At 47.1% G+C, this 26408-nt stretch overlaps 2 protein-coding genes across 3 annotated transcripts in view; one reads left to right on the forward strand and one right to left on the reverse strand.

Annotated features, from left to right (window-relative positions):
• Window positions 1-345: 345 nt before the first annotated feature.
• COA6 (cytochrome c oxidase assembly factor 6) lies at window positions 346-2248 on the forward strand. Its single transcript, XM_080936980.1, has 2 exons — window positions 346-660; window positions 1896-2248. The coding sequence occupies exons 1-2, from the start codon at window positions 517-519 to the stop codon at window positions 1989-1991; spliced, it is 240 nt and encodes a 79-aa protein (XP_080793106.1). The 5' UTR covers window positions 346-516; the 3' UTR covers window positions 1992-2248.
• Window positions 2249-2439: 191 nt separating this feature from the next.
• Window positions 2440-26408, reverse strand: part of TARBP1 (tRNA guanosine 2 -O-methyltransferase TARBP1) — a gene marked incomplete at its 5' end in the record, with an annotated part of 48109 nt that continues 24140 nt past the window's right edge. Inside the window, 16 exons of one of the 2 annotated variants that reach the window (XM_080936978.1) lie at window positions 2440-4017; window positions 4310-4446; window positions 4751-4875; window positions 4998-5189; window positions 6548-6719; window positions 8445-8526; window positions 12054-12250; window positions 13021-13107; window positions 14514-14663; window positions 16283-16393; window positions 18085-18205; window positions 21096-21167; window positions 21300-21490; window positions 23996-24184; window positions 24271-24532; window positions 25106-25320. In XM_080936978.1, the coding sequence (XP_080793104.1) occupies window positions 3849-4017; window positions 4310-4446; window positions 4751-4875; window positions 4998-5189; window positions 6548-6719; window positions 8445-8526; window positions 12054-12250; window positions 13021-13107; window positions 14514-14663; window positions 16283-16393; window positions 18085-18205; window positions 21096-21167; window positions 21300-21490; window positions 23996-24184; window positions 24271-24532; window positions 25106-25320 (2472 nt within the window). In that variant the 3' untranslated portion in view covers window positions 2440-3848. Of the gene's footprint in view, window positions 4018-4309; window positions 4447-4750; window positions 4876-4997; window positions 5190-6547; window positions 6720-8160; window positions 8256-8444; window positions 8527-12053; window positions 12251-13020; window positions 13108-14513; window positions 14664-16282; window positions 16394-18084; window positions 18206-21095; window positions 21168-21299; window positions 21491-23995; window positions 24185-24270; window positions 24533-25105; window positions 25321-26408 lie in introns of those variants that run through there. The other variant, XM_080936979.1, reaches the window with a different exon arrangement.

The raw sequence follows: 26408 nt of genomic DNA on the forward strand, positions 1-26408 counted from the left end.
AATGCATTTGCATTCTCAACTTAGCTCATCTAAGGCTCTTTCATCCCTTTTTATAGCCATCAGCCATATTGACGTAATGCTCTACCTTTTTATAAACTGACATTGATAAAGTAAAGCCATCCCTGTTAGTCTTTAGACCTCTGAGTTATGTGTCCCATATATGGGTGTGCTATCTCCTCACCACACTCTGAGCAAGAAGTGCCAGCTCGGTCCCGCCCACTCCAGGTCCCTCCTCAGCCAATCTGGTCCGCTGCAGTTACAAATCATTCTTCCTCCCTAGGACCGGAAATTACCCGCCAGGGAAAGGGCCCAGTCGGAAGTCCCGCCCTCCCACTTGCAGACGGTGGCCGGGACAGGTCCAGCCGCAGTGGACACTTTTGCAGTGAGTTTCCCTGTGCGGTGAGTGGACCCGCAGGGCGACTCTGCAGCTCGGGACCCGCAGTCCGCACCGCGCTCCCACGTGGGCTGTTACCCTGGGTCGCATGTCACGTGGTTCCCCGCGTGACCCCTGCAGGAATGGCAGCACCGTCCATGAAGGAAAGGCAGGCGTGCTGGGGCGCGCGCGACCTGTACTGGCGCTGCCTTGACGACAACGCGGAGGACGCCGCCCGGTGCCAGAAGCTGAGGAGCTCGTTTGAGGCCAGCTGTCCCCAGCAGTGGGTAAGTCCCGCGGGGCTGCAACACGTCCCTGCGTGCACCCTCACCTCAGGGTAGGTTTGGAGGGACAAGGTCACGCGCTGGAAGTCGCCAGTTAGTTGGTATTACTGGAGAAAAATAACAGCGCACTACCAGACTCTGGAGGAGGACGTGGTAGGACAGTGCTGTGACTTCTGCAGGTGCCCATAGTCTCACAGCCCCACCCCTCAAGCCCCTGCATATTAAGCAGTCTGGCTCATTCGGTATCAGTTTGCTCTTTTCACCTTGTCTTTCAACTCCAAGGAAGACGAGAGGTGTTCTGACTTCAAGAGTTAGTCTGTTTTGTAGCCAAATGTGAGTGACTGGCTCAGGAACAGACTGAGGTTTTCCCCAAATACCTTATGGCAGAAGTTTCATGCAGTCTTAAAGAACCTAACAGAGGGTGGATATATCAGGTTTGTTTGTTACAGCAAAGGAAGAAAGTCTCTGCTGTGTGGTGATATTCTTAGCCTTCTGGCTGATGAAAGCTAGTGGTCTGTTTAAAACATTACAAAAGTTTCACCTGTTACCCCGGGGCATTGCCAACCACAGAGGAGGGCAAGAGATTAAGAGGGATAAAAACAGACCTGGCAGCTATGCCGGAGAGTAGGGTTTCTCGGTGAACAAGGAAGTAGTATCAGGCAGGGGGTCCATCAAGACATGCACTGGAAGCTTTAACAAGAGCAGCATTTTCTATTCTGACAATGCACATGTGAGGTGTCCTGCATTTGTCCCGTCTGCAGGAATGAGGTAGTTTCGTGCCCCATGAAGAGGAGGCTGTGAATAAACCAAGTCTTCATATGTGTGACTAGTCAGTCATTTGTCTTTCTCCCCAGATGTGTGAGATTCTAGATAAAACAGAGTTGACAAAAATGCCAGGGCTGACAGCTTATCCAATACACTGAACCTATCATCTGTAAAACTGAAAGGTTCCTGGGCCAAAGGCTGCCACTACGCTCCAGTGTGCATTAAAGTGTTCATAAAATTCCCAGGGTGTCTGGACACTAACCAGGGACACTAGCCATGAGGGATACACTCACGGTTCTTCAGGCTTTTCAGAAGCTCACTAGATCCCTGACTCAGGATTCCAGAATCCAAACTACAATTCTGCTGACCAGCCATTGATACTGGGTAACATGTTACATTTAAACCTGTGCTTTTGCTTGCCGAAGCTGTGTAATTTGCTCTAATGTCAGGCCTTTTTTTTTTTATCTCAATAGATAAAGTATTTTGACAAAAGAAGAGATTACTTAAAATTCAAGGAAAAATTTGAAACAGGAGGATTCCAGTCTTCACAGTCAACTGAAAATTCCTAACAAGTGGAATTTTTTTCCTCTGGACTTTCAGAAATGATTCCAGGACAAACAAAGCTTGAATCACAGTGCACATCAGCTCTTGTTCTCTGGTCAGATAACAGAAGATCTCATCATTCAAACTATGAAGGACTGCTTTTATTTAGTGAGGGGTCTATTTTCAGAAAAAAACAAGATTATTATATAAAAAGTTTATTACAAAAATACATTGTTTATCTTCCTTCCCCCCTTTGGAATAGAAGCTGAACAGTAGGCAAATATAGTTGTACATAAAATAAATTTTTAAAACTACGGTTATTTTACGTGTGCTTCTGGCAGTTAGCATTTAAATACAGAAACTACACAGTAAAGTTGGGAGAAGTCTTAACTTAATCGATGGGTTACATTAAAACATTTGTCCAAATGTCCCTGGTGATCAGACAATACCTGGGTTGCTACCGAGTTCAGTAAGAACAAGAAGAAATAAACATGTAGCTCAGGAAGGGAAAACTGGGTCTGTTCCAAGATGAATAAGAAAATGCCTAAGGATGGGCTCCCAAAAGTGCAACAGTAACTCACAAATTTAGAGACAACACTCACAAATCACTTATTTCTTAAAGAACTTGAATCCATAATTTTAAAAAAATCTTATGATTCTTAATAAGAATCCTGTATAAGAAGTGGGCAAATTGTGATATGTATTTCTCAAAAGAAAATTCGACAGAAGACAAATACCTAAAACGAGCCTCCTTGTCACTGAGTGATGGAAATTAATGCCATACTGATAGGTCACTAGATACCTGTTGGAAAGCTCTCTGCAGAGGTTTTCAGTCAAACGTCCTGACCTTTGACCCACCAGCCCCACTCCTAGGTACCTCACCAAATGCACTGGAAGCAAAACCTGCAGCATCACTCAGCCACTTAAAACCTGCGTGGCAGGAGATGAAGAATACCCCCAACACAGGCAAACACCTGCACAAGCTGGGAACGCACTAGGCTACCTGACAGAAGCCAGTCTGATGATGTGGGTTATCTCAGATCACAGGAGCGGCATCTGGATGAAGTGGGGTGGAGATGTGGTGGTCTGTGTTTGAAACACTGTTGCTGATCAAAACTTCAGGAGAAAATGAACAGGCAGTGGGCTCTGGAATCTGAGTATTACTTGAAGGGTTCCAGGGAGAGCAGGTTCCTTGCTGGATGACGATGATTACCATTAAATAATGCAGTTATCTGAACAGGAAGCACTCCTGGGTTTTGTTCTTGGTTTTGGTAGGGATTCACAAGAGTGGCTCAAAGGCACAGGGGTGATGATTATAGTCCTCGGAGACAGATTTCCAACCACCATCAGAGCAGAGTCTTACAAGGCAAATCTCATTTAAGCCTGACATGAGCAATGAGGGCTCAACTCGTGGCTTTGGAAACGAAGCCTAGGACCTGAGGATAAAGAACTTCATTGGAACTGATTCACATCTTGCCACCTGCAGTCCTTAGCAGGAATACACAGGTGGCTAAGAACAGGGAGAGGCTGCTGCCTCTTAAAACCTTCCCTCTGCCTCAGCTGCTGCTTCAAAACAGAAGGGCACAGGTGCTCATAAATAACTTTAGTTCTGCCAGCCTGACAATACCGGGTTCTAGGAAGAACATATCTTAAAAATTTATTTTAGAAAATTTCATAAATGCTTAAAATATTTAAGAAGGTTAGCTAAAAAGGGGACAATATATAGTGATATATTTTAAGGCACATGAAAAGTTTTTGGCATTGAGGTGCAAGGCTAAGAGACATGAAGATAATCCCAGGACATCTCAGGATTTTTTGTTTGTCCGGAAGATTATAAGTCACCATCCACAGCACCATGAGAGGTGGCAAGTAAGGCCCAGCCTTCAGGATGGTGGCCCTGCACACCCAAGCAACTGCTGTCTGGTGTACTCCCAGATCAGCAGAGCCCCGCTCACATGCACGTTTAGTGAGCGGATGATGCCCTGCTGAGGAATCTCCACACACACATCCAGTTGTTGGATCAGGTTGACTGGGATTCCTTCCCGCTCATTTCTGCAGAAGAAAAATAGAGCAAGACATGTTAGTTTCCCTGAGATACAGGGGAGTACCTTTTACTATTATTTTTTAGGAGTCCTGAATGTTACTATTGGAGACAGATAAACAAATGAAGCCAACCTGGGTTCCAGTAAAGGCATTACAAAGACAGACCAACTTCCTGTTTACTAGTAAACAGCCAGGTGAGAAAAGGAAAACCAGGGGGTCCCATAAATGCTATAAGCTCACAGAAGCTGTGTAAGTCATAAAAGAGCCTAGAGAAGAGACATGGGCCAGGGAATTGGCTCACCCCAACAGCAGCAGCGACTTCTCAGGGAAGCGGTACTGGGCCAGGTCTGAGCTTTGCGCTGTCTGCTCCACGCCAATGACAGTGTAGCCTTCCGCCTTTTTCTGCTGCAGATAATCCATCAGCTGGGATGGCCTCACCTTAGTGGAAGTTTTAAAAGAGCGGACGATGAAATCACTCCATTGTGAAGTGAGAAAGCACTGAAACTCAAACTGTCAAAAGGACTTTGAAGGGAACACAGGACACCAGACAGCATCAGGAAGATTCCTTCCCACCTCACGGACTGCTGAGTGGTGGCCTAGGAGACTGCCACAGGACTGCAGGTCACAGACTAAACCTCATGGAACTCAGTACTGAAGGATCACACTGAGAAACTGACAAAGACACCATGCCAAACACCTTCACAAATACAGAATCTAATAAGCAGCCTCACCTCACACCTACCTCCACCAGAGGAAGCCACTGCTCTGCAGAGACACTGAGGTGCTGGAACTGCCTGTCGCTGACACACTGAAGACTGCCAACAGCAAGCACTGCAGCCCCGAACACCTCACAGGTCCTGCACAGCCCTGCAGAGAATGGCCGGTTACCAAGACTGTCTCTAGCGTGTCACAGGGTTCACGGCAGCCCAGCCTTCCCTCTGAAGCCTGCCTGTGTGGAACAGACGGCCACAAAGGGTAGACAACTTTACCTCCCAGGTTGGTTGGCTTGTCGATGAGTGAGGCCACAACGATCAGCCTGCTAATGGACTTTCCGAGCTTGGCGGCCCGGTCCTGCAATGCAAGCTCCAGGTCTGGCTCCAGAGCACTGTGTCCCCATGGGATGATTTTTTTCTGGACATCAGCCCACTCTGATTGGCTGTCTGCTTCACCCAGAGTAGAACCTGAGAAGAAATAATAGTGCCTGTGTGTAACAGCCCAAGTCAATTCTCTTTGCATCTTCAGATGTATTTTAAAATACTCTTTTCTTGTTGCTAACACATGTACACAGCCTGATTGTATGTCTATGCACCATAAGCACACAGGTGCCCAGGAAGGCCAGAAGAGGGCACTGAATACCCTGGAGCTGGGGTTACAGGTGGTTGTGAGTCACCTCGTGAGTGCTGAGAATGCGACCAGCAGTGTGGTCTGTACTCAGCATCACGCTCTCACAGTGTCTCTCAGCCCTTGGCTCACTCTCCACTGGGCTGCACTTCCTGGGGTTTTGCTGCCACGGTATGGCCTGTCTGTGTGCAGCTGTCTGCTGTTGCACACAGGAAACCAGTGGGAATCCCCGTGGGATGGGTGAGAAGATACAAGGTGCTCTGTTTAAACCCTAACACTGAACCATTTCCGCCTTTCACAGGACTCTATCCCGACACAAAACCATGAGGTGGGACTGGAGTCTGCAGCTTTAAATAAATTACACATACTGTTTAGGAGGTGAGGGGACGTGCTTATCATGGTGTGCATATGGAAATCAAGTGACATGTGGAAATTAGTTGTCTTCCCTACCATGTGGGTCAAACTCAGGTAGTCAGGCTGGGCAGCAAGTATCCACTGAGCCATCTCACCAGCACTGGAGGCTGCGTTTTTACTAAGCTAAGAGCTGCCTGGAGGGCCTAGGCAGCAATCGTAGGGGCTGGCAGGGAGAGGCTGGAGGGCTGGGAAGAAAAACAGCAGCAGGAGAGCAGCAGAGGAAACTTATAGACAGGGCAGGGGTGGATAGGGGGAAGCCCCGACTTATACTTTAGGAACTCTGGCTTTGGGGAAGCAGTCAGGGTAGTGGGTACAGTTAGGGAGAATGGGGGGTGGGCAACCTGAGGGAGGAGCCAGCAGAATGAGGCTGCCCTGAACACATCAAGCCAGTGTCTTTTCAGGGAAGGCTTTGGAAAAAGTGCAGAAAGCTAACCAGACCTAGAAGGAGCAGGATCCAGAGCTCTGCTCTGTCGTAAGGAGGCAAGAAGGTAACCTCACGTCTAGCTGGATGGACTGATAGAATGCTTACCTTTCTAGAGGAAACCAGACAATGAATTCTAAAATTCCTACTTAAAAAGGAAGCCACCATTGTTACAGAAGGATGACCCATTTGGAAAGCGAGCATCCAGCTAAAAGTCCTGGTCAGAGCTGAGCCACACACGCGCCTGTCTTCTCTAAATAGAGGCAGAGGCCCAGGTCAATGAAACAAAATCATCAAGATCTGTTTTAGAACAGCAGTCAGGAACCCTCACCAATGAACCATGGTAAAATGAAGCTCCCTTACCTTGGTCCTGCTGGGACCAGTCTCCTGGACTCAGCTCACCAAGTGCAGTCCCAGACAGGTACCACTGCGACCCTGCACTGGAAGGGATGTCTGTGAAGTTAGCAAATTTATCCAGGGCGATCCACTCTTCTTCAGTGACACCTGAGAGCCGTGGGAGCGTGTAAAATATGGTCTGAAAAAACAGTTGTAAATTCTATTATTTTCCTTAAAAAACGGAGGGAGAATAAAAGCAAAACCAAACCAGGTGTCATTAATGCTTTTCTCAAGCCACCCTCGCTCGACTTGCAGGCTCTCAGCCTGCGGTACCTCTGTACATATGCCTCACTCTGCCCTAGGAAGTTCAGAGAGTCACTGAGGGGCCTCTCCTCCAGCACTAACTACATGTGACTACTATGTTCTTATCAAGAGCACAGCGTGACTCAAAGGATTATCACTAAAGAGAAACATACGTAAAGGCAGCGTCCCGGCCACCGTTCATCCCACACTCAGTTCCAGTGCAGACATCCAAAACCTGCATCCTGGCTCATCAGCATAACTCACAGTGTGACGTGGGGTGAGCCGTGAGGGCTTCGTCAGCTTCAGTGCCTCATATGTAAGGAGGTGGGTAAATAAATGGAGCCTATGAGGCCACCTTTCTGTTCCTCCTCTTGAAGAACTCTCAACCACAGAAAGGCATGTAAGGAAGAAAACCCCCAAGTAACAGGCAACTTAAAAGCAAGATGACACCCAGTATACACGTCTTCAAGTGTTGTTTTAAGGTTTGCTTCAGGGTAGTTCTAAGGAAAATATGGTTTGCTCCACGCTACCTACATCTGTGCATATTTAAACTGGTGTCATGGCGGAGTTGGGCCCCCTAAGCCCAGCTCCACACACCAAGGCCCAGTGACAGAGTCAGGCGGACCATGAGCTCCCCACCACAAGGTCTACACACACAACTCCCACTGTTCTCACAGCTCTGCCTGGTATTGCTGAGAACAAGATAACAGCAGAAAGCAAGGCTGGCAGGGGGTGGAAAAAGGAGAAAAGACTCAGAGCTTGGGGGCTGCCTGGGAAAAGGTAGATGCTAGAGAACCCTTAGGGAGGTGTCAGCAGAGGGCTGTGGAGCTGAGGGGCACTGACAAAGTGTGCAATAGTGAAAAATCCTGGTATGCCTTCTCATGAGAGGAACAATATGGTAGTGTGACAGAAAACATTCATTCATGTGTGTGTGTGTGTGTGTGTGTATGCATGCATGTGTGTATGTGTGTGTGTATGTGTGTGGGTGTATGTTGCTAGGCTCCCAATATAGACCTCCAGAGGAAAAGTCGCCAGGGTCCGTGCTGTTACTTCAGAGCAGGGTAGTCAGCACAGCGCTGTATCTGAAGTTGAAAAGGGTTTAACAATGCCCGGAGTTCTATGCAAACGTTACGAATTTACACTCTGGTGTCATTCTGTTTAACTGCAATATGTATCCTGACAGTTTTATAGTTATATAAGCACTCTGCTACTTTCAACAAAGCGGAGCACCATTTGCCATACCTTTCATCACCTAGAACCTAAAAGGATTAACTGCCATTAACAAGAGATCTTTTGTTCTTGCATTGGTAACAGGCTTCAGTACAAGAGAGTCTCACCTGCACACATGTTCTCTCACTCACTTCCTTTCAGAAATCTGCTCTGATTCCTGCTTAGAGTTAAATATTCCCTTCCAAGGTTTACAAGCCAGACACTGCCAGAGAAATAGAAAGTGAGAATGACTAGCCAGTTGTCACTGCTGAGGGACGAACCGCGAGCACATTCACAACTTCACAGGACCAAGGGGACAGAGGATGAACCTCACAGCCTCCAGCAGCGGGGGCAGGAAAGAGCATCAGGACTACGGACAGCAGACAGCTGACAGGCTGCACTCTCAGCTTACCTCCAGACAGTAGTCCTTCAGGGGGTGAAAGGTGGAGAAGAAGAAATGGTCCTGGATGCGCTGCCAGTTCTTGCTGGCGTTCCTGGGGGAGAGGATGGGGAGGAAACAGCTCTGGAGGGGAAGCCAGGATGGTACCTTAAAGACTTCTCTATCCCAGGCTCATATTCCAGACTCTCCAACAGTAATGTTTATATGCTCTAGTTCTGTCTCTGAGGTTGTGTTTGAATGAGAAATGTCCCCCTCGTTCATGTATTTGAACACTTGGTCCCCAGTAGGTGCTGCTGTTTGGGGAGGTTTAAGAGGTTTATGTATCACTGAGGGGCGGGCTTTGAAAGTTCACAACCCCACCCTACTTCCAGCTCTGTTCCCTCTTGTGAACTTTCAGCTTCCTGCTCTTGCTGACAGGTGTCTTCAGCATAGTGAACACATCCTCCCAGAGCCACAAGCCAAGACAAAGGTTTCCTTCTGTAACTGTGTATGGCTGTATTAATCAGTCACTAACAAGGGGCTACTGGGGACTCATCCTTGAGACCTCCTGTATGTCCCTGAGCTCTGTCCCCAGCATGCAGTGTGCATTTTAAACTGCCACAGAGAAATGTTCTCACTTTGGTTGTGGTTTATAAGATAGAGTCTCAGGCTCACGAGGGCAGCCCTGAACTTAGATATCTGAAGACAATCCTGAGCGTCTCTACCTCCAAGTGCTGGGATCACAAATATGCGCAACCATGCCTAGATTTTTTTCTCTTCTGCCTTTGAACTGGGCACCATAGTGCTCACCTACAGTTCCGACACGCAGCAGACAGGCAGGACGGTTGCCAGGAGAGTAAAGCCAAAGAAAAACACAAAGTTTTGTCTTGTTCTTTGCAGAACTGCGGCTTGAACCCAGGACTCATGCCCTCTAGAACCTGCTCTACCACTCAGCTAGCCCAAGAGTTTGATATTTTAAAATGGAACTCAAGGATCAACAGAGAAACTGAGTAATGCTTTCAAAATCATAAACAAACAAACAAAAAACAAAACAAGGAAGGGAATAAAACCCAGGTCTCTGAGTGTCAAACACAGGCATTGTCCAGTAGAACATAAAGAATGTGGAGAACACACATCCACTGTGTAGCCCAGGTTAGCCTCAAACTCAGTCACATAACAGACCCAAAACACCAATCACCTCTGGGGCTGGGGTTCCCTGTGTCTCTGCCTGGCAGTGGACCCTTCTGTCCTAGAATTTTACATAGGCTGTAGTTTTCACTCTGAAGGCACACAACACAGCTAAACAAGTATTCATCCACAAAACCCAAATGCACCAACCATGAGCAAGGCAAACCCAGCTACCAGGTTTGAAAGGCAAAAGAAGCAAGCAAAAGTCATGTGACAGGACAAGACTGGGACCATCAGCGGGAACTGTGCAGCACTTTCAGGCTATAAGACTTTCTATAATTTGTTCTTTAAAGAATTCTCTGGGGCTGGAGAGAATGGCCCAGCTGTTAAAGGCTAGGCTCACAACCAAAAATGTAAAGATTCTCTGCGTAAGTTTGTTGTACCTCACCTTCCTCACTGCCTATGTTTTCGGGGGGAAAAAAAAGAATGATAAGAGGTACTTTAAACATTCCAAGCATCTAACCACAGACACAGGGAAGTCCAGACAACCTGCTGCAGAGAGGTAACAGGTGTCTGCTAAACCCATTGCTATCCAGGTTCCCTTCCCATCCACACCACAGTGCTCAGCACACTGCCTCAGGTTCCAGCCAAGCTCACACTGCCACTGCAACCGCAGCTGTGCTGGTACACTGAGCCCGTCTCCTCTCACTCTCCTCCCCATGTTCGTTTATCCCCTCACCAGCCTCAGATCTGAGTAAGCAGCTTCTCTCACTATGCCGGCTGCCTTGGAGATGCTTCTCACCCAAAGCCAAGGCCTACAGGTATTGTTCACTGTAAGCCTAACTCTAACTCTTTTCAGTTCTCTGAATACCTAGATACTTGCCCCATGTCCCCAGGACTGGCTTCCTCCAGTGTCCCACCTACCACCAATTTCCAATTTCCAAAGCCGCTTCTCCTGCCCAGAAGTCTCTTTTCATTTGCCAATTTCTGCTCTTTTGGAAGTCACAGATGACGTTGGTTAAAGGATTTCTCTAAACCACATGTATTTGCCATGGTGCCTTCTGCATTCTTTTCTCTTTTAAGATTATTTATCTATTTATTTATTATAATTACACCGTAGCTGTCTTCAAACACACCAGAAGAGGATATCCAATCTCATTACAGATCGTTTTTTGAGCCACCATATAGTTGCTGGGATTTGAACTCAGGACCTTTGGAAGAGCAGTTGTGGATTGATGTTAAGGTGATACATGATTGGACAGTGGAGAAAAAGGGAAATGGAAGGAAGCAGAGATTGGAGGAGAAGCAAGACTCGAGAAGGATGAGTTGGCTCCAAGTGGGCTTAATTGGGATTGGGTAGATGTGAATATTTTAAGGGATTCTATAGGTCTCTTATCTTATATAGAAGGGTAGTTTGTATCTTTGACTATAGAATATAATCTTATTGTGTAGAGGGTTTGTGGATTGAGAATTTATTACATAAAACAACCATGAAAAGCTATTGGGCTTCAGAGTCATGTTCGTGCCAGGCAGTAGAACAAAGAAAGTGCCCGGGCATATCCACCCGGGACAAAAGTAACAGGGCAGGCTAGAGAACCGCCTGGGAAGGGAATCTTGCGGAGTGTGGCTTGCAGACCCTGTGACAGAGTCTGTACGCTCGGCTCCACACTAGAGCTGCATCCTCGGAGTGAGACTGCGGGGCTGTTAAAGGGATAAGTTCTACAATTTAATATTTACAGCAGCAAGCAGTCAATGAGCCACTGAGACACACAGAGATAGGATCTATCTGGCCTGCTGAGGTATGTGCCTGTCACAGAGGTCTCAAAGAAGGGTGTGCACTTAGAGAACAGAGAAAGAAAACATAAAGCTCAGGATGCCTGATTCTCACTGACTGTGTCCCTATTTGGGACCAGGAATTTTAGCGATTTATAGTAATAATAAAACATGGGATCTGAGCCAACAGTTTTTAGGGACCAAGAACCTTAATCTAGGATCCACGGGCAGAGAAAAAAACTCAGTGCCCAATAGTCAGCCATGACCTCACCACAGAAAGAAATGCTCAGCTGGAAGTGGGTGGCGGAGGGGGTGAGGGGCCACTCAGAGGTCGGTCTGACATCCTCCAAGCTGCCTGCCCGCCGTGCAGGAGACAACTCAAGAATTTGCAAGGCTCAAATAAAGAATGAGCATAAAACTCCAATCTGTCTCAATGTTGGCAGCTCATGCCTTTATTTCCAGCACTTAGGAGACAGAGACAGGCAGGCTAAAGCCAACCTGAGCTACAGAGCAAATTTCAGGACAACCAAGACTACAGAGCTCTGTCTCAGAAAACAAAACAACTAAAAAACCAAAACCCCAATTCAGATTCATCATCAGTCTATAATATCTCAACATCATCTGCTGCATGGGGCTGACCCAAGCCCTTCTGTGCCCCAGCACAGAGGGACAGTGACATAAAAGAAGGCAATGAGGCTCCTCCAGGCTCTGCCGGAAAGAACAGCCATGAGGGGTCCTTACCCTGCTCCGTGCATGCTTTCTGCTTGGCTGAGGCTGCACTCGATGACCGCGGTCCAGGCACCACACTCTTCAAACTGCAGGGCTTTACACAGATGCCAGGCCTTCTTGAGGGCTACCAGAGCATAGAGCCGAACGCTGAAGTTGTGGCTCAGACACCACTGCAGGGCCACGGTGAGGGCTTGCTTCAGAACCAGCTTCTGCAAAGACAGAAGAAACAGCTTGAGGACGAGGAGGTGGCAGCATGAGCGAGGGTGGCCTAAGGAACGGAGGACTGAGAGGTGACCAGCTCTGGCAAGCCTTTCACTAGCCTGCTGTGGGGCTGCAGCTTCCTCCCAGGAGAATGAGCTCAACAGCACTCACAACAGTCTCAAGGAAAATGGTTTCAAGGACAACGATCTCAGGGAAAACAACGGTTTCAGGTGTCCCCATTCTTCTAATGGCTACAATATGTCCCCCTCTCCTACAACCTAAGTTGACATCAATCTTCATGCCCGTGTGACACGGCCATTATGTTCTAGAAGTGTGACCCTACCTTATTCCATGACCTAGGCTGGAAAGTGTCCTATAGGAGTCCCACTTTTGGAAAGCCTGAGGTACCCACCATCCTCCATCAAGTGCTGAGCACCTGAACTCCCTAACAGCCATCTTGAGCCACTCAGAGGCAAGAGTAAGAAGCAGGCGTGGGGTACTTGAGAGACGGCAGCAGAGCAGTTAGAGGTTTGGGGTCACTCTGGGCTAAACCCACAAGGACACTCGAGAGTTTAAGATCAGGTAGGGAAGAGGACGGGTCTGGGAGTTGGGGAGGGGTGGATATGATCAAGCACCGTGTAAGAAATTCTTAAATATCTAATAAAATGAGGAAGAAACACGTCTTAAAGATAACTAATCATGCAAATAGATTCTTGTTTTTTTTTTTTTTAACATCAGAATGTCAAGTTCATAAATTCTTGCAAATAATTCACCTCACCTTTTCTGGAATATTCTGAACAATGACGTCCAAATGCGATAAAACAGATAAAAATGTACAAATGCTTGTTTTAATTTTTTCTTCACCCTGATAGGAGATGAGATAGAAGAATCGTCACTTGGGGCTTAACTGTTAGAAGAGGCTGCGGGACCCTGGGCAGGCAGGGGTAGGAGGCAGCCTCTGCCCTCTTCCCTGAAGCAGCATGGGCTTGTGTAGGGCACAGACTGAAAACCAGAGAGGAGGGGCACTCCCTGCAGCCCAGTGCATTCTCACAGCACCGAGTAGCCTCACACGTACCAAGTCCCTGGGCCAGGCCTACAGGACAGGAGTGGGGACCAGGGTCACGGCACAGAGGAGCAAGATAAATAAAGACGCAGGGCAGAGGAGGTGAGAGTCTCACTGGCCCTTGGGACAGTACCCTGCTGTTACAGACAAGGTGACAGCCATGGGTAAGGAATGCCATCTGGAGCCCTAGCAGATACATATGGGTATCAAGACTCTCAGGGTGCAGAGCCACCAAGAACAGATGCTGTTTACATGGATAGGTGGGTGCTGAGCAACCTAGCAGCCCAATCCTGCGTGATCTGGGTGTCTATGCTCAAGCATAGTCACAGGGGTGGGATCCAGGAGGGCAAAGCGCCCACTATGGCCACCAACACTCATATCAAATGTGATTGTCACACAGCACGAGAACAAGGTGAGGTTAATACTGTCAACTGGTTTCAGTCATAGAAGGGACAAGCCTCTGGGCACCCCAGTGCGGGATGAGTTAGACTAGGCTAACAGAGATGGAGAGAAAGTGAGCTGAGCCTCACCATCTCTTCTGCTTCCTGACTGTAATGTGACCTCACACTCCTGCTGCCATGCCTTCCCCACCATGATGGTCTGCACCCTCAAACTGTGAGCCGGTGAACCCCTCCTTCCTCAAGTTGTCGGGAATTTTATCAGATCTATAAGAACTAGTACACGTGAGAAGGGGTAAGGTAAGGTAGTGACAGCCCACATGAGATAGAACGGTTACGAGCTGTCACTTGTCTGTATCTGGGTGGCAAGTGTTTCCCTCTATACCCTCTGTGGTCATTTGGACATGCTTGTCCCAAGGAGTGGCACTATTAGGAGGTGTGGCCTTGTTGGAGGAGGAAGTGTTACTGTGGGCATGGGCTTTAATACTCTCATCCAGGCTGGGCTGGAATTTCTGATTTCCCTGCCTTAGACTCCTGGGACTACAGGTGTGCAACCCCATGCCCAGCCTCCCTTACACCTTTATAACAAAAGCCTCTCCCATCTTTATTTTGTCAACATTAGAATAAATCACTACACACTCAGGGCAAACGTGGGGAATTTCTGTCGCCCAGTAGCACTCGGGATGCACAAATACAAACACCAGCGTCAACATTACAGTCACTGAGGGACAGAAACAGGCACTGAAGTGAGGGATACCTCCACTCACACCCTCTCCTAGTTCCGAACATAGGAAGAAAATCCTTACTTACGTAAGAAAAACATGCCCAGAACTTCGGGAGAAACTCAGGAAATTTATGAAGAATCAATATAATAAGCCACTCAATAAAATATTTTATGGACGCTTGATTGTTGGTGAAGCCAGCATGGAAAACCTTATCAATAATCCCATGTAAGAAGTTCTGAGGGAGAAAACAAACATTAAGTTGTTAACACACTATAACTTTTCAATTAAAAAAAACCCTTCCCAACTGAGGCTGGAGAGGTGACTCCGCAGTTTTCTTACCAAATTTACCAAAAAATTCTTACCAAAAGATTCTACAAAAATCTTCTTTAATTTTCCTCTTTAAAATAATAATAATAATTTTAAAAAACAGGCGTTATTTTTAAACATGCCTCCGAGGTTGGACTCAGCAGCTTCAAGTTGCTCTTGCTGAAGACCTGGGCGCACTCCCCAGAGCCCAGACTTACTACGCCAGATCCGGGGATCTGGAACCTCTTCTGGCCTCTATACATGCACAGTACACAGACATCCATGCAGGAAAACACTCATATACATGATAAAACATAAGACTGACTTTGTGCTAGAGCATTTCTAGTCAGCACCTCACTGTTCACTCAGGCATCACTTTATGATGGTTTTGACGGGGAAAGACACACAAGTCTAATACTTTCTCTAAGTTATAAACTTACTTCATTTCTGTGGGTGGTGCCTATACATGTAAATGCTCATATATGCATGGACTCATGTGCAGGTATGTGTGCACATACATATGGAGGCAGTCCAGAGGTTATCAGTGGCAGGTGTTTTCCTCAGTCACCCTCCACCTTATTTTTTGAGGCAGGGTCTCTTCAATTTGGACAGACTGGCTGACCAGCAAGCCATAAGGCTCCTCCCATCTCCACTTGCTAAGCAACGGGATGCTGGTGTGCTACTAAGCTTGGATCTTTGTGTGGGTACTGGGGAATGACCTCAAGTCCTCCCACTGAGCCATCACCCTGGGGAAGCACCCATGTGCAGCTTATTTCACTCTTGGACCCAGCAGCTCAGAAACACTTGGATGAGGAGCAAAGCTCCTGACAGTAACACATGGAGAGGTCAGGACAACATTTGGGAGTCAGTGTTCTCCTTCCACAGTGTAGGTCCCAAGGACTGAACTCAAACTAGCAGACTCAGCAGCTTCTCTCTGTGTATCTGGGACAGAATGGGCACCTCAGTAGCTTCTGAGGCTGGTACACTGCTATCACCACAGCTGCTCTAGCAAACCTGGTTCCCTTAGCTGCTGCCACATTACGCAGAGCTAGTGATCGAGTGTGCATTGTGTCTGTCTCTCTCTCAATCTCCTTTCTCCTCCCCCCACTTCTCTCTGCCTCTCTCATACACAGATTTTTTTTAATGAAAAGGATTTTACAACTTGACGCTAGCTGGAGTCATCAGAGAGAAAGGAGCCTCAGTTGAGGAAATAGCTCCATGATATCCACTTATAGGACATTTTCTCAATTAGTGATCAATGGGGGAGCCCAGCCCATTGTGGGTGGAGCCATCCCTAGGTTGGCGGTCCTGGCTCTATAAGAAAGCAGGCTGAGCAAGCCAGGGGAAGCAAGCCAGTAAGTAGCATCCCTCCATGACCTCCATCAGTTCCTGCCTCCTGATTCCTGCCCTGTTAGAGTTTCTGTCCTGCTTTCCTTTGGTGATAAAGAGCCCGATAAGCCATTTCCTCCCCCACTTGCTTTTGGTCATGGTGTTTCTTCACAGCAATAGAACCCCTGACTAAAACATAGAACATGAGAACTATCACACCTGGTCAAATGCAGGGAAGAGGACAAGAAGAGTCTGCCACACACGGTTCTTCACCCGGTGCTGGAGGGAGTTCTCATGGTATCGGGTTCTAGACCTGGCTGCTGACTCATCCTGGAGAGACAGGGTGGGGGTCAGTCAGGGTAAACCTCCAACCACACCTGGGACTGAGAGCAGTATCAGAGACAACTTCAGACCTGAAAGGTGTTACAGAGCAACCCTCCACACACCTTTGTTTCTGCCCCTTCGTCCTAGTTCAATTTGAATCTACAGTTCATTTCCAGTGTCACTGAGGGTAACCACCTCCAGACACAAGGTGGCAGCACTGTGTCCTGCAACACAGAGCTTTTCTTTCTGGCTTTCAGCAAAATCAGCCAAGCAGCCCACCTTTGCAGGGTGTGAGCCCAGGAACTCCTCTACCAACAAGCTATGGCCTCAACTCCTCGAGGGTGACTTTAGTCATCACCAAGTCACTGCTGAGCTAAGAAGCCATTGAAGAATGTTATACACACTGTCAGATTCCTTTAAGATGAAAAGGCAGTCAAGCATCTCTAGGCCCATTTTCAAAGGTGGGTGTGTCTACACTTCAAGTCTCAGAGACCTTTCTAGATAACATTCTCCTCTACTTTCAAGTCTACTGAGCCTTGAGGTAGCCAATGAAACACCATTTCCTTTGAGACAGAACCCACATCAGCTCCCACAAGGTAGGACCGGACATTTTATTTATTTATTTTGTGAAAAATACTTCCTAGGTCTTATACACCAGAGCTGACCTTCTCCGTTCAGAGAATGAAGTTTGTTAACATAAGTAAGACACGGGACTAAGTGGGTTCCATAGTCACTCGGGCATTAGCAAGGTCAGAGTGCAGGGCAGAGCTCTGTCCATTTAAGGAATAAAAGAACCAGGACACAGCTCAGTGGTAGAACAATCGCCTACTACACTCAAGGCCCCAGGTTCGACTACACTCAATACCATCCTTTCTATTTCCTCCCAGGTTTAGGAAACCATCCTTCAGACACGGTACAGGTGACTGGGCAGGTGATATGGCAAGCTCAGAAAAGCTGGTCATTTTTATCCTCTGAGTAAGAAATTTCCATCAGTCCTAGAGATATCAGGAGCCAAGTCTGAACCTGACAGCAGTGAGTCTTAAGACAGGTAACTGTTGGCTAACACTGCAGCTGGACACCACGTAGAGTCACTGAAAAGAGAAGATGCTGAGCAGGTCTGTGAGAGGCTTTAGGTTAGGTTGAGGTGGGAAGAACGGCTCTAAATGCGGGCTGTGTGATCTGATGAACAGAGGAGCCAGTGAGCAGAACTCCAACGTTCACCTCTCTCTGCCTCCCTGACCGAGGACTCATTACGGCTGCCTCAGCATTCCTGGAAATGGTGGACTGTACTTTGCAAACCAGGAGCCAGCATAAACCCTTTCCTTCCTTAAGGTGTGTTTGTCCTGTCTTTTTTCATGACAAAAAGTAAACAAAAGGACACAGCAGTGTTTGAGGGACTCTGGGGTCCTCTCGGGGTGCCCCTTCCTGAAGAGCTGCTGGTTTTATACAGACAGTGTGTGCGTGCAGCACAGGAAACACAAGTCTGGACAGGCTACGGGGCCAAGGGAACGGAGCCTGAGCTCAGGTAGACAGGTACTAATGAAAACCACAGGGCGTCATCTCCAGGGGTTTCTCGGTAAAAAGTGTTTAGAGATACTCCATGTCTCCACATGTGCCGGTCAAATAAAGGGCAAGTTCCAGATCACGGCCTGCTGAAAGCGGAGTTCATTTGACACAGGATAAAGGCTCCGCCTTACCTTTTCCAAGAGCTTGATGGCAAGATCTTCTAAAAACAATTTGTGGGACACATCGGAGCAATCTAGCAGACACAAAAATTTGATGGCACAGATTCTCGAGTAATAATCTTCTCTCCTGGTGCTTAAAATATAAAATGATAAACTATGTTAATGTGTTTGAGAAATGAAAAAAATACATCCACATTTTGAACCAAATGTCATCATAAGTACCAACCGTCCCCTGAAACATGCTTGGCATTATGTAAGTCTATGTTTAGTGAATATCCTTTTGAATTGGGAGTCAGCAGACAAGTACTCCACAGAAAAGAACCGGCACAGATCCACCCAGAACTCAAGGATCTACACACACACACGTACACACACACACACACACACACACACATACACACACACATACACACACACATACACGAGCACACATACAAACACACATGCATGCACACACACACACACACATACACACACACACACACACACACACACACACGCACGCACACACATATATACACACACCTGTCCCCAGACCCTGCCTCCTACTATACAGTAGTTCCCTTGTGCTTTAAATGTCTGGTTGGTATTTCCGAATCTCAGGTAAACTATTCCAGAGTTAATAGGTATCACTTTATTGTAACAATAAGCACTTGGCAAGACCCACTTGAAAGTGACACTGACTACTATGTTAAACCAGCCCAGCAAATAAACAAACAAAATAATACATTAAAAACAATGAACTGGGCTGGAGAGATGTACTAGCATCTACAGGACTGAGTTCAGTTCCCAGCACCTACATCAAGAAGCTCACAACCTCCTAGAACTCAACCCCAGGGATTCTACACCCCCTTCTAGGCTCTTTAGGTGTCTGTACTCACATGCACATACACAAATGCACACAGATACACATAAGTAAAAGTCTCTGAAAATAATTATAACTGCTCACATTTAAGGAATCATGGCAGATAACTTAAAATATAGCTAGTCTTGGAGTGAACACTTGTTATAAATATTCACAGCAATCACCTGTTGGTCCTGACTCTAAAATCACAATAAATGATTTCACAATCTTTTCATATTTCAAACACACATGTGGGCTTATGAAAGAAGATGAGAAAATAAGGCTTGAATAAAAGGCATTTGATGAGCTCCAAAAATTTCAATTTAGGGCTGGTAAGACAGCTCATGGGGAAAAGGCTTTTGACAAGCAAGCCGGGCCGCCCAAGTTCCACACTCAAAACTCACATAAAGGTGGGGGAGAGAGCTGTACAGAGTCATCCTCTGACCTCTCTATGTGCGCCATGGCACAAGCCCTACCCCCTTCAACACATAATAATAAATCCATTTAAGCTCAATTAGATAAAAACCATCATCCTAGAAATACACCTTCATGGTTATCCCACACTCATCAGCTACACACATTGACTAGGTATGAACTTTTCTATGTTAATTATTCAATGAAAGGGCTTCAGTACAGCCCCAAAAACAAAGCAAAACAAAACACCTCAGAGCCTTTCATTTGCTCTATTTTTATATATAGTGTATTTACTTGTTAAAATGGTAATAATGAATTCTATAAATTTTACAACCAAGTAAAGGCTTAAAGAATAAAGTGTACATGGTTACCTCTTCCCCTTCACCCGAGCCCTCCCGTGCGGAGCGGCCTGTACGATCTGAAGGTCGGCCTTACTTGAACTAATCTACATTTTTGAACACTTATTAACTTAGTGAGTAGTGAAGATATAAATAAAATATATGAGCAAAAAATTTTATTTTTAACTTGGTTTTAATTTTTTAATTTTTATTTCCTGTGCATTGGTATTTTGCCTGCATACATGTCTGTGTGAGGTTGTCGGAGCCCCTGGAACTGGAGTGACAGGCAGCTGTGAGCTGCCATGTGGGTTCTGGGAACTGGACCCCGGATCCTCTGGAAGAATGGCCGTGCTCTTAACCACTAAACTCTCTCTCCAGCACCAACTTTTATATTTTAAAGATTTATTTATTTATGTATATAAGTGCTCTATCTGCATGTACACCCACATGCCTGAAAAGGGCATCAGATCCCATTACAGATGGTTGTGAGCCACCATGTAGTTGCTGGGAATTGAACTCGGGACCTCTGGAAGAGCAGACAGTGCTTCTAACCACTGAGCTATCTTTTCTCTTAACACATTTTTGAAGGCCTGTGTTATGGTTTGGATGGGAAATTCCCTCTCAGGTTCATATGTTGAAGCTATGTTTGCAAGGGGTGGCCCGTTATGACAGTTTTTTGGAACCTTGGGAGGTGGGGCCTAGCTGGAGGAAAGGAGTCACTGGGAGTCACTGGGACTGGGGAAGGGCCAGAAGGCTGACAGCCCTGCTTCTCTTCCCATTTCTGTTTGCTACCCAGCTCTGGATGCCAGGGCCATAAGCCAATCCTGAAGTCCTGATGGGCTGCATTTCCCCAAACTCGAGGTGCTTGTCAAACATTTAGCCAAAGTATAGTAGTAATAGTTAGTAGTAGTAGTAGGTAGTAGTAGCTGGTAGTAGTTAGTAGTAGTAGTTGGTAGAAGTAATGGTAATAGTAGTTGGTAGTAGTAGTAGTCATCGTAGTAGTTAGTAGAAATAGTAGTAGTAGTAGTTAGTAGTAGTAGTAGTAGTAGTAAATAGTAATACAGCTAATTTATTAAACAAGATATAATGAGAGAACTTTCATAACCCTTATGAATAAGAGAACTACAGAGATGGCTCAGCAGTTAAGAGCACTAGCTACACTTGCAGAGGACCCAGGTTCTATTTCCAGGAATCACATGGTGGGCCACAACCTTCTTTAACTCCACTTCCAGGGATCTGACACCCTCTTCCAAGCTCTGAGGGCACCAGGTATGTATGCGGTGCCCTGATATCCATGCAGGCAAAACACACGTGTAAATTCAAAATAAATGAGTCTTTTTTAAACTTTATGAGTAAAGACCGCCACAGATGTAAAGTCAAGTGGAAAGTCTGGCTTGCATCAAGACACAAAAACAAGCTGTACTTACTTCTCTATGACCATGTTTGCTGCACAGTCTTGTCCTAGGTTTCCTATGAAGGTTTGGACATCCTGAATGAGTCTTAAAAATGTGGGGAGAAAAAGAAAACAAGCTCAGCAAATTAAATAGCCTAAGTTAATACTACAGCCTGGTTGAATGCTCAACACGGATGTAACCCACCCATATGTGACGAGCTGACCGTGGGATTTTTACCTCTGATCACGCCTAAACACTGTTCCAAACACACAAGCCTCCAGGACAAGTTCACTGTAGTCCTTAGCACTGGAGAATGACCCCCGGGACACACCGGAAGCAGCTGCTAGCCAAGACTGGCAGCAGTGACGTATCAGAATATTGAAGACACCTGATTTTATGGAGGACATTTCAATTATCCTGGACACAATCTGAAAGGAGACACAGCACTCAGGTTCACCATTGGCCAGGTCAGTTGTGAAGGAAATTAGCAATATGATAATCATTAAAATCAGCAGCATAACAGTTTTGGTAAAAGGTATGACGAGCTTTCAGATGAGGTTCCTAGAGAAAGGAACCTTCCCAAGCCTGGGATGATCAATCTATAGTCAGCTTGAGTAATGAGAAAGGTGTCTCTAAGTGTCTAAGTGCCTTCAGGGTGTTTCCCGACATCCGCTCTGCATGTGGTGGCGCATGCTTCAGCCCGGGGCCTGCAGTGAATGAGGTAAGCTGAGCACCAGCGTCCAACCCCGTTTCTGGACTGTGGATGTGCTGTGACAGCTGCTTCGTGCTCCTGTTGTTGTGTCTTCCCCACCATGGACTGTGTCCCCACACCATGAGCCCCAAACCCCTTTCCTTCCGTCTCATAGGAATGAGAAGAGTAACTCACAGCCTGGCCCCGAACCCTATATATCAAATTCAAACTACAGACAGCTTTTGATGCCAACTTACAAAGGGTCTTTATGAAAAGCACAACCCGCAGGGCCTGCTAAAATTTACTTTCTTCCTTTGTGTAGCATATGCTTTTGCTGAACTGGGGAACGTAAGGTGTGTGATAAAATTATCAAAACAAAAAACAAAGAAACAAAAAAACCAATGAAGCTCCCCTAGAATGTTTTCAGATGAACCAGGGTCACAGAATGCTAATTCCTTGTGTTTCCAGAGTGTGTGCCCGGTCCAGTATCATGGTCGAGTCACCCATCCAGAACTTCCCAGGAGAGACATCTGCCAAAGATGCAGGAGGAGGAGGTAAGTCCTCCCTGCCAAATAGGACTTGAGTGCTCTGGAGGTCAAAACCAGTGTCCTGATGTCCCCCACAGTGGGCAGAAGGGTGAGAGGAGCAGCATCAACCATGAACAGGAACCGGCAGGAACCGGAAACTGCAGGAGGACAGAAGCCATTGGGCCATCCTCCCTGCTGAGGAAAGGGCTACAGATATACGAGTGGCCATCTCTCATAGCCCTGGGGACATCTCTAGAATGTCCCTGGAGAGCAATATCTACAGAGGCTTCAAGCCCTGTTCATGTAAGACAATGTGGAGGCTGCATCGCACCTCCATACAGGAACATCATGGCTACTTTAGATCAGATGTGCAACCTGGGCTCACGGCTACAGCTGACCCAGGACAGCCGCAAATGTCCCATGTCTATAGACAATGATATCATGTTGCAGTACCCAAGGGCTGACAGCCTGCCCCTCATAACCTCTGGATTGCTGACAATATCTAATACAGTAAAAATACTTGTTATTTTTTTTTTATAAGTAAAGAGGCTGTATTTGTTCAGCACTGATACAAACTTTTTAAAAAATGTTATCTAAAAACCTTCACATCCATTTGTTTGGTGAGGAACATACAAATGGCACAGCACACACGGGCACAGAGGGTAACGCTTGGGAGTTGCTCTAGACGTCACCACGTGAGCAGAATCCAACTCTGGTTTTTCAGGCTTTGTGGCAAGTGTCTTTACCCACTAAACCATCTCTCTGGCCATCAAATATTCCTGCTTATTGGCTGAGTCTGTAAATGATAAAGTGTGAAGCCTCAAATTCAGAGGGCTGTCCATATGCCAGAAAACAGAGCGTTTAAAATCCTGTGTGTCTCCACAGAAGATTTGAAAAAATGATAGTTCAAGGACAAAAGGTGCCTGCCATGTGCCTTCCGTCTCTGTCAGTGTCAAAGCAAATCTTCTCAGCTCAGCAAAAACTCATGCCACCATGCAGGAGGGACAGGATTTCCAGGCCACCCAACGGTTAGAGAGGGAAGAGCGAGGCCTCCTTGATGAACATGAGTCAGGGGTTTTGTTTTGATTTGACTGTTGTTTTGAGACAAGGTCTCACTATGTGGCTCTGACTGGCCTCGAACTATGTGGACAAGGCTGACCTTGAACTCAATGATGGTGGACTGTGTCTCAAATTCAGAGATCACAGCTTCTGTCTGAGTGTTAAGATTAAAGGCGTGCCCCTTCACACCTGTCTGTGCCTAAAGATCTTAAATGCTGTTTGAACATGACAGTAAGCTGTGGTCTGAGTGTTAAGTGTCCCCATGACTCAGGCATTCTGATTCCTTTGGCCATCTGGTGGTGGTATTTCGAGGTGGCACCTCTGAGATCAGACTGGCCCTGTGTCTGCTCTCTTCCGCCTCATACACCAACATGTCAAGAGCCACTGTTTCCCTCTCCTTCCTCTACAGATGGGGCAGCCACATTCATGACAGACTGTAACCCCTGAAACTGTGAGCCAAAGTCGACCACTGCTCTGGTCCTGTCAGCCATCTGGTCACAGCAGCAGGGCAGGTGGCCTCGTCTCTGCCTCCTGTCCCTGTGACCAAATTTCCTCATCTCATGCAGGAACACGTTCTGAGAACAAAGGCACTTGGCCACAGGTACACCTCTTCTCTTGTCCTACTGACCACACAAACCACAAAGAAAAAAAGTCACCTCTTTTATTTTGAAATACGCCTGGCCCTTGAGTTTCGCAGCAATGGTGAGAATCTCATTATCAAAAACGAAGTGAACGAAAGCTTTTAAATTCGGCCAGAACGTCAGCTGTGTGCTGCTCAAGGAAGACATAATTTTCCAAGCCACGTCAAAGGATTCTATGCAGAGTGTCTCCTCGGAGGTCAGGAGCTGGCAGGAGGGGGTGAAAGGACACAGTCAATCTCCAAAGCGCTGTTGCTTCTTCATTACCGGGCTCACCCCTCCCCCCATCTCACCTTGGGAACCAGAACCTTCATGCAGCAGAACACAGGTAAGATGAGGCTGGCAGGGAGGATGCTGAGGACATCCAGCGCTGACCGCAGGGTCTGCACAGGCATCTCGACAGCAGGGAGAAAGCACTCCAGCGTGTCGCTTTCCGTGGCTAAAGTAAGGGGGCGGTGTTTTCTCAGAAGGAAGGCAAGGCAGACCCACTGAGCATGTAGATACTGTGCAACTACTTTCCCCCATCCTTGGGAAGACGACGATTCTTCAAAGACACTGAAAATATCAAAAGACAAGATACTAAAGACTTTGCTTCTTTGACATATTATGCTGTTCCTTATAAGGCAAATGGACAGATGGTTTGAAAGTGGTCAGGCTCTTGCAAATCCATGGACAGAGCTTGGGAGGAGCTCGGGAGGCAGAGGCTCTCCCAACTTCTCAGTCAGATATAAAGTGCCTCGAAGCCTCTCCAGGACCCAGGTAGATACTGGCACCACACACATCAGCTTTTCGGTTTCCAAAACTGTTAAGTGTCTCTTTATGAGCTACCTGGCCTCGGATAAACTGTTACAGCAACAGAAAACCGACAAGGGATCTACCCAGTCACCACCAAGCCGACCAGCCACTAAATACTGAAGCAACCCCACAGAATTAAATTTTGCAAGGTATTTCCACAACCTTGAAAGGCTGACAAGGGAGATGGAGAACCTTCATGACACACTTTCCTCCAAAATGGGGCCTCATCTCCCTACTCTGCTGATCCAGGAGCACCACCAAGCATCACCAACGGCCACAGTGTAACAAAAACTGGACTGTTGTTAGCTCTTAACAAAGACACGCCTCACTCACCTGCCATTCTCCAGGGGACACACACCGATGTTCTTCACCTCTGAATGCGGCTTCTGCAGCATCTGGTTGAGTGGGAGGGCGGACAGGAAGCTGTCCACAGGATCAGCATTGGGACAGTCGGGCTGCAGCACTGGGTGCCGGTCCACAGCCTCACACAGAGCTGCCAGGGTGGCCATGCTGACTACTCTCTGCACCTGATGACTCAGGGTCGGCTCCTGCAGAGGACAAGATGACCCTGAAGCAAGTCTCAGTCTGAGGCTATGACACCTCAGCGACACCTCACGTCCTGCTTCCCTTCCCGTTGAGCCGAGTATCAGTGTGACAAAAGATGAAGTGTGTGCTCTCTGCAGAGTTTAAAATGACAGCAGGTACTCAGCACATAAGAGGAAACCTCGACCTCTACAATGAGAGCTGCCTAGACCTTCTCATAGGACAGATCAGCCACTTGTGAATAGCAATTGTCCTGGCTTTGTTAGGGTCCAAACCAAGGGACCAGCCTTTAACTACTCTGCCTTTCTACAGTTGCTAAAGCCCAGTACCAACATATGTGCATAGACAACCCCACTGTGAAGAAGGGGATAACTGCCACTGTGTGGACACAGAGGCTGTAGAGAAATGAAGGAAGGGGGGAGAGCTTGATCCAACAGAGGCTACTGCCATTCCCTCTCCTGGAAGGCCAGGCCATGTAGGAGGTGCTAATGGTTGGAGTCATCACCAGGCTCACATGAGGACAAACCCAGCTGGCTGTACTGTCTGCGTGGTTGTAAAATCTTAGTGAACAGGTCACTAGGAAGTAGACCCAAAAGGGGGTTCTGGTATGTGCTCTTTACTTCCTGGTTTGCTGTGATGTCAAGGGCTCCACCCATACACCAACGACACTGAGGCACCGCACCACTCCCCCGCCCTAACAGTGTTCCCTCTTAAACCCTAAGCAAGAGGTGACTTCCCTTGAGTCATCTCTGTCAGGGAAGTAAAGAGCACATACTTGTGACAGAGAAGCCGTAGGTGGTTCCCGGGGCAGCTGCAACACAGGACACAATGGGAACAGAGGGGAAGGGTGGACAGCTAGCCTGGAAGCCAAGGAAGGAAGCCAGCCATGGAGTTTAAGGCTTATAAAAGGGTTTTGTACTGGGCCAGGGTGATCAAAAGACCCAGGGGTCTCCCATATCTGCACCGGGGTGATTTTAAGACTGGAGAATTGCTGGGTATAAAGTCACACATCTATAAATTCAGCTGCTCGGGAGGCTGAAGCAGGAGGATGAGTTCAAGGTTAGCCTGGGTAACCTAGGAAGAGTCTGTCTCC

This window comes from Micromys minutus (genome assembly GCF_963924665.1).
Source record: "Micromys minutus genome assembly, chromosome: 24".
Classification (NCBI taxonomy): Eukaryota; Metazoa; Chordata; class Mammalia; order Rodentia; family Muridae; genus Micromys; species Micromys minutus.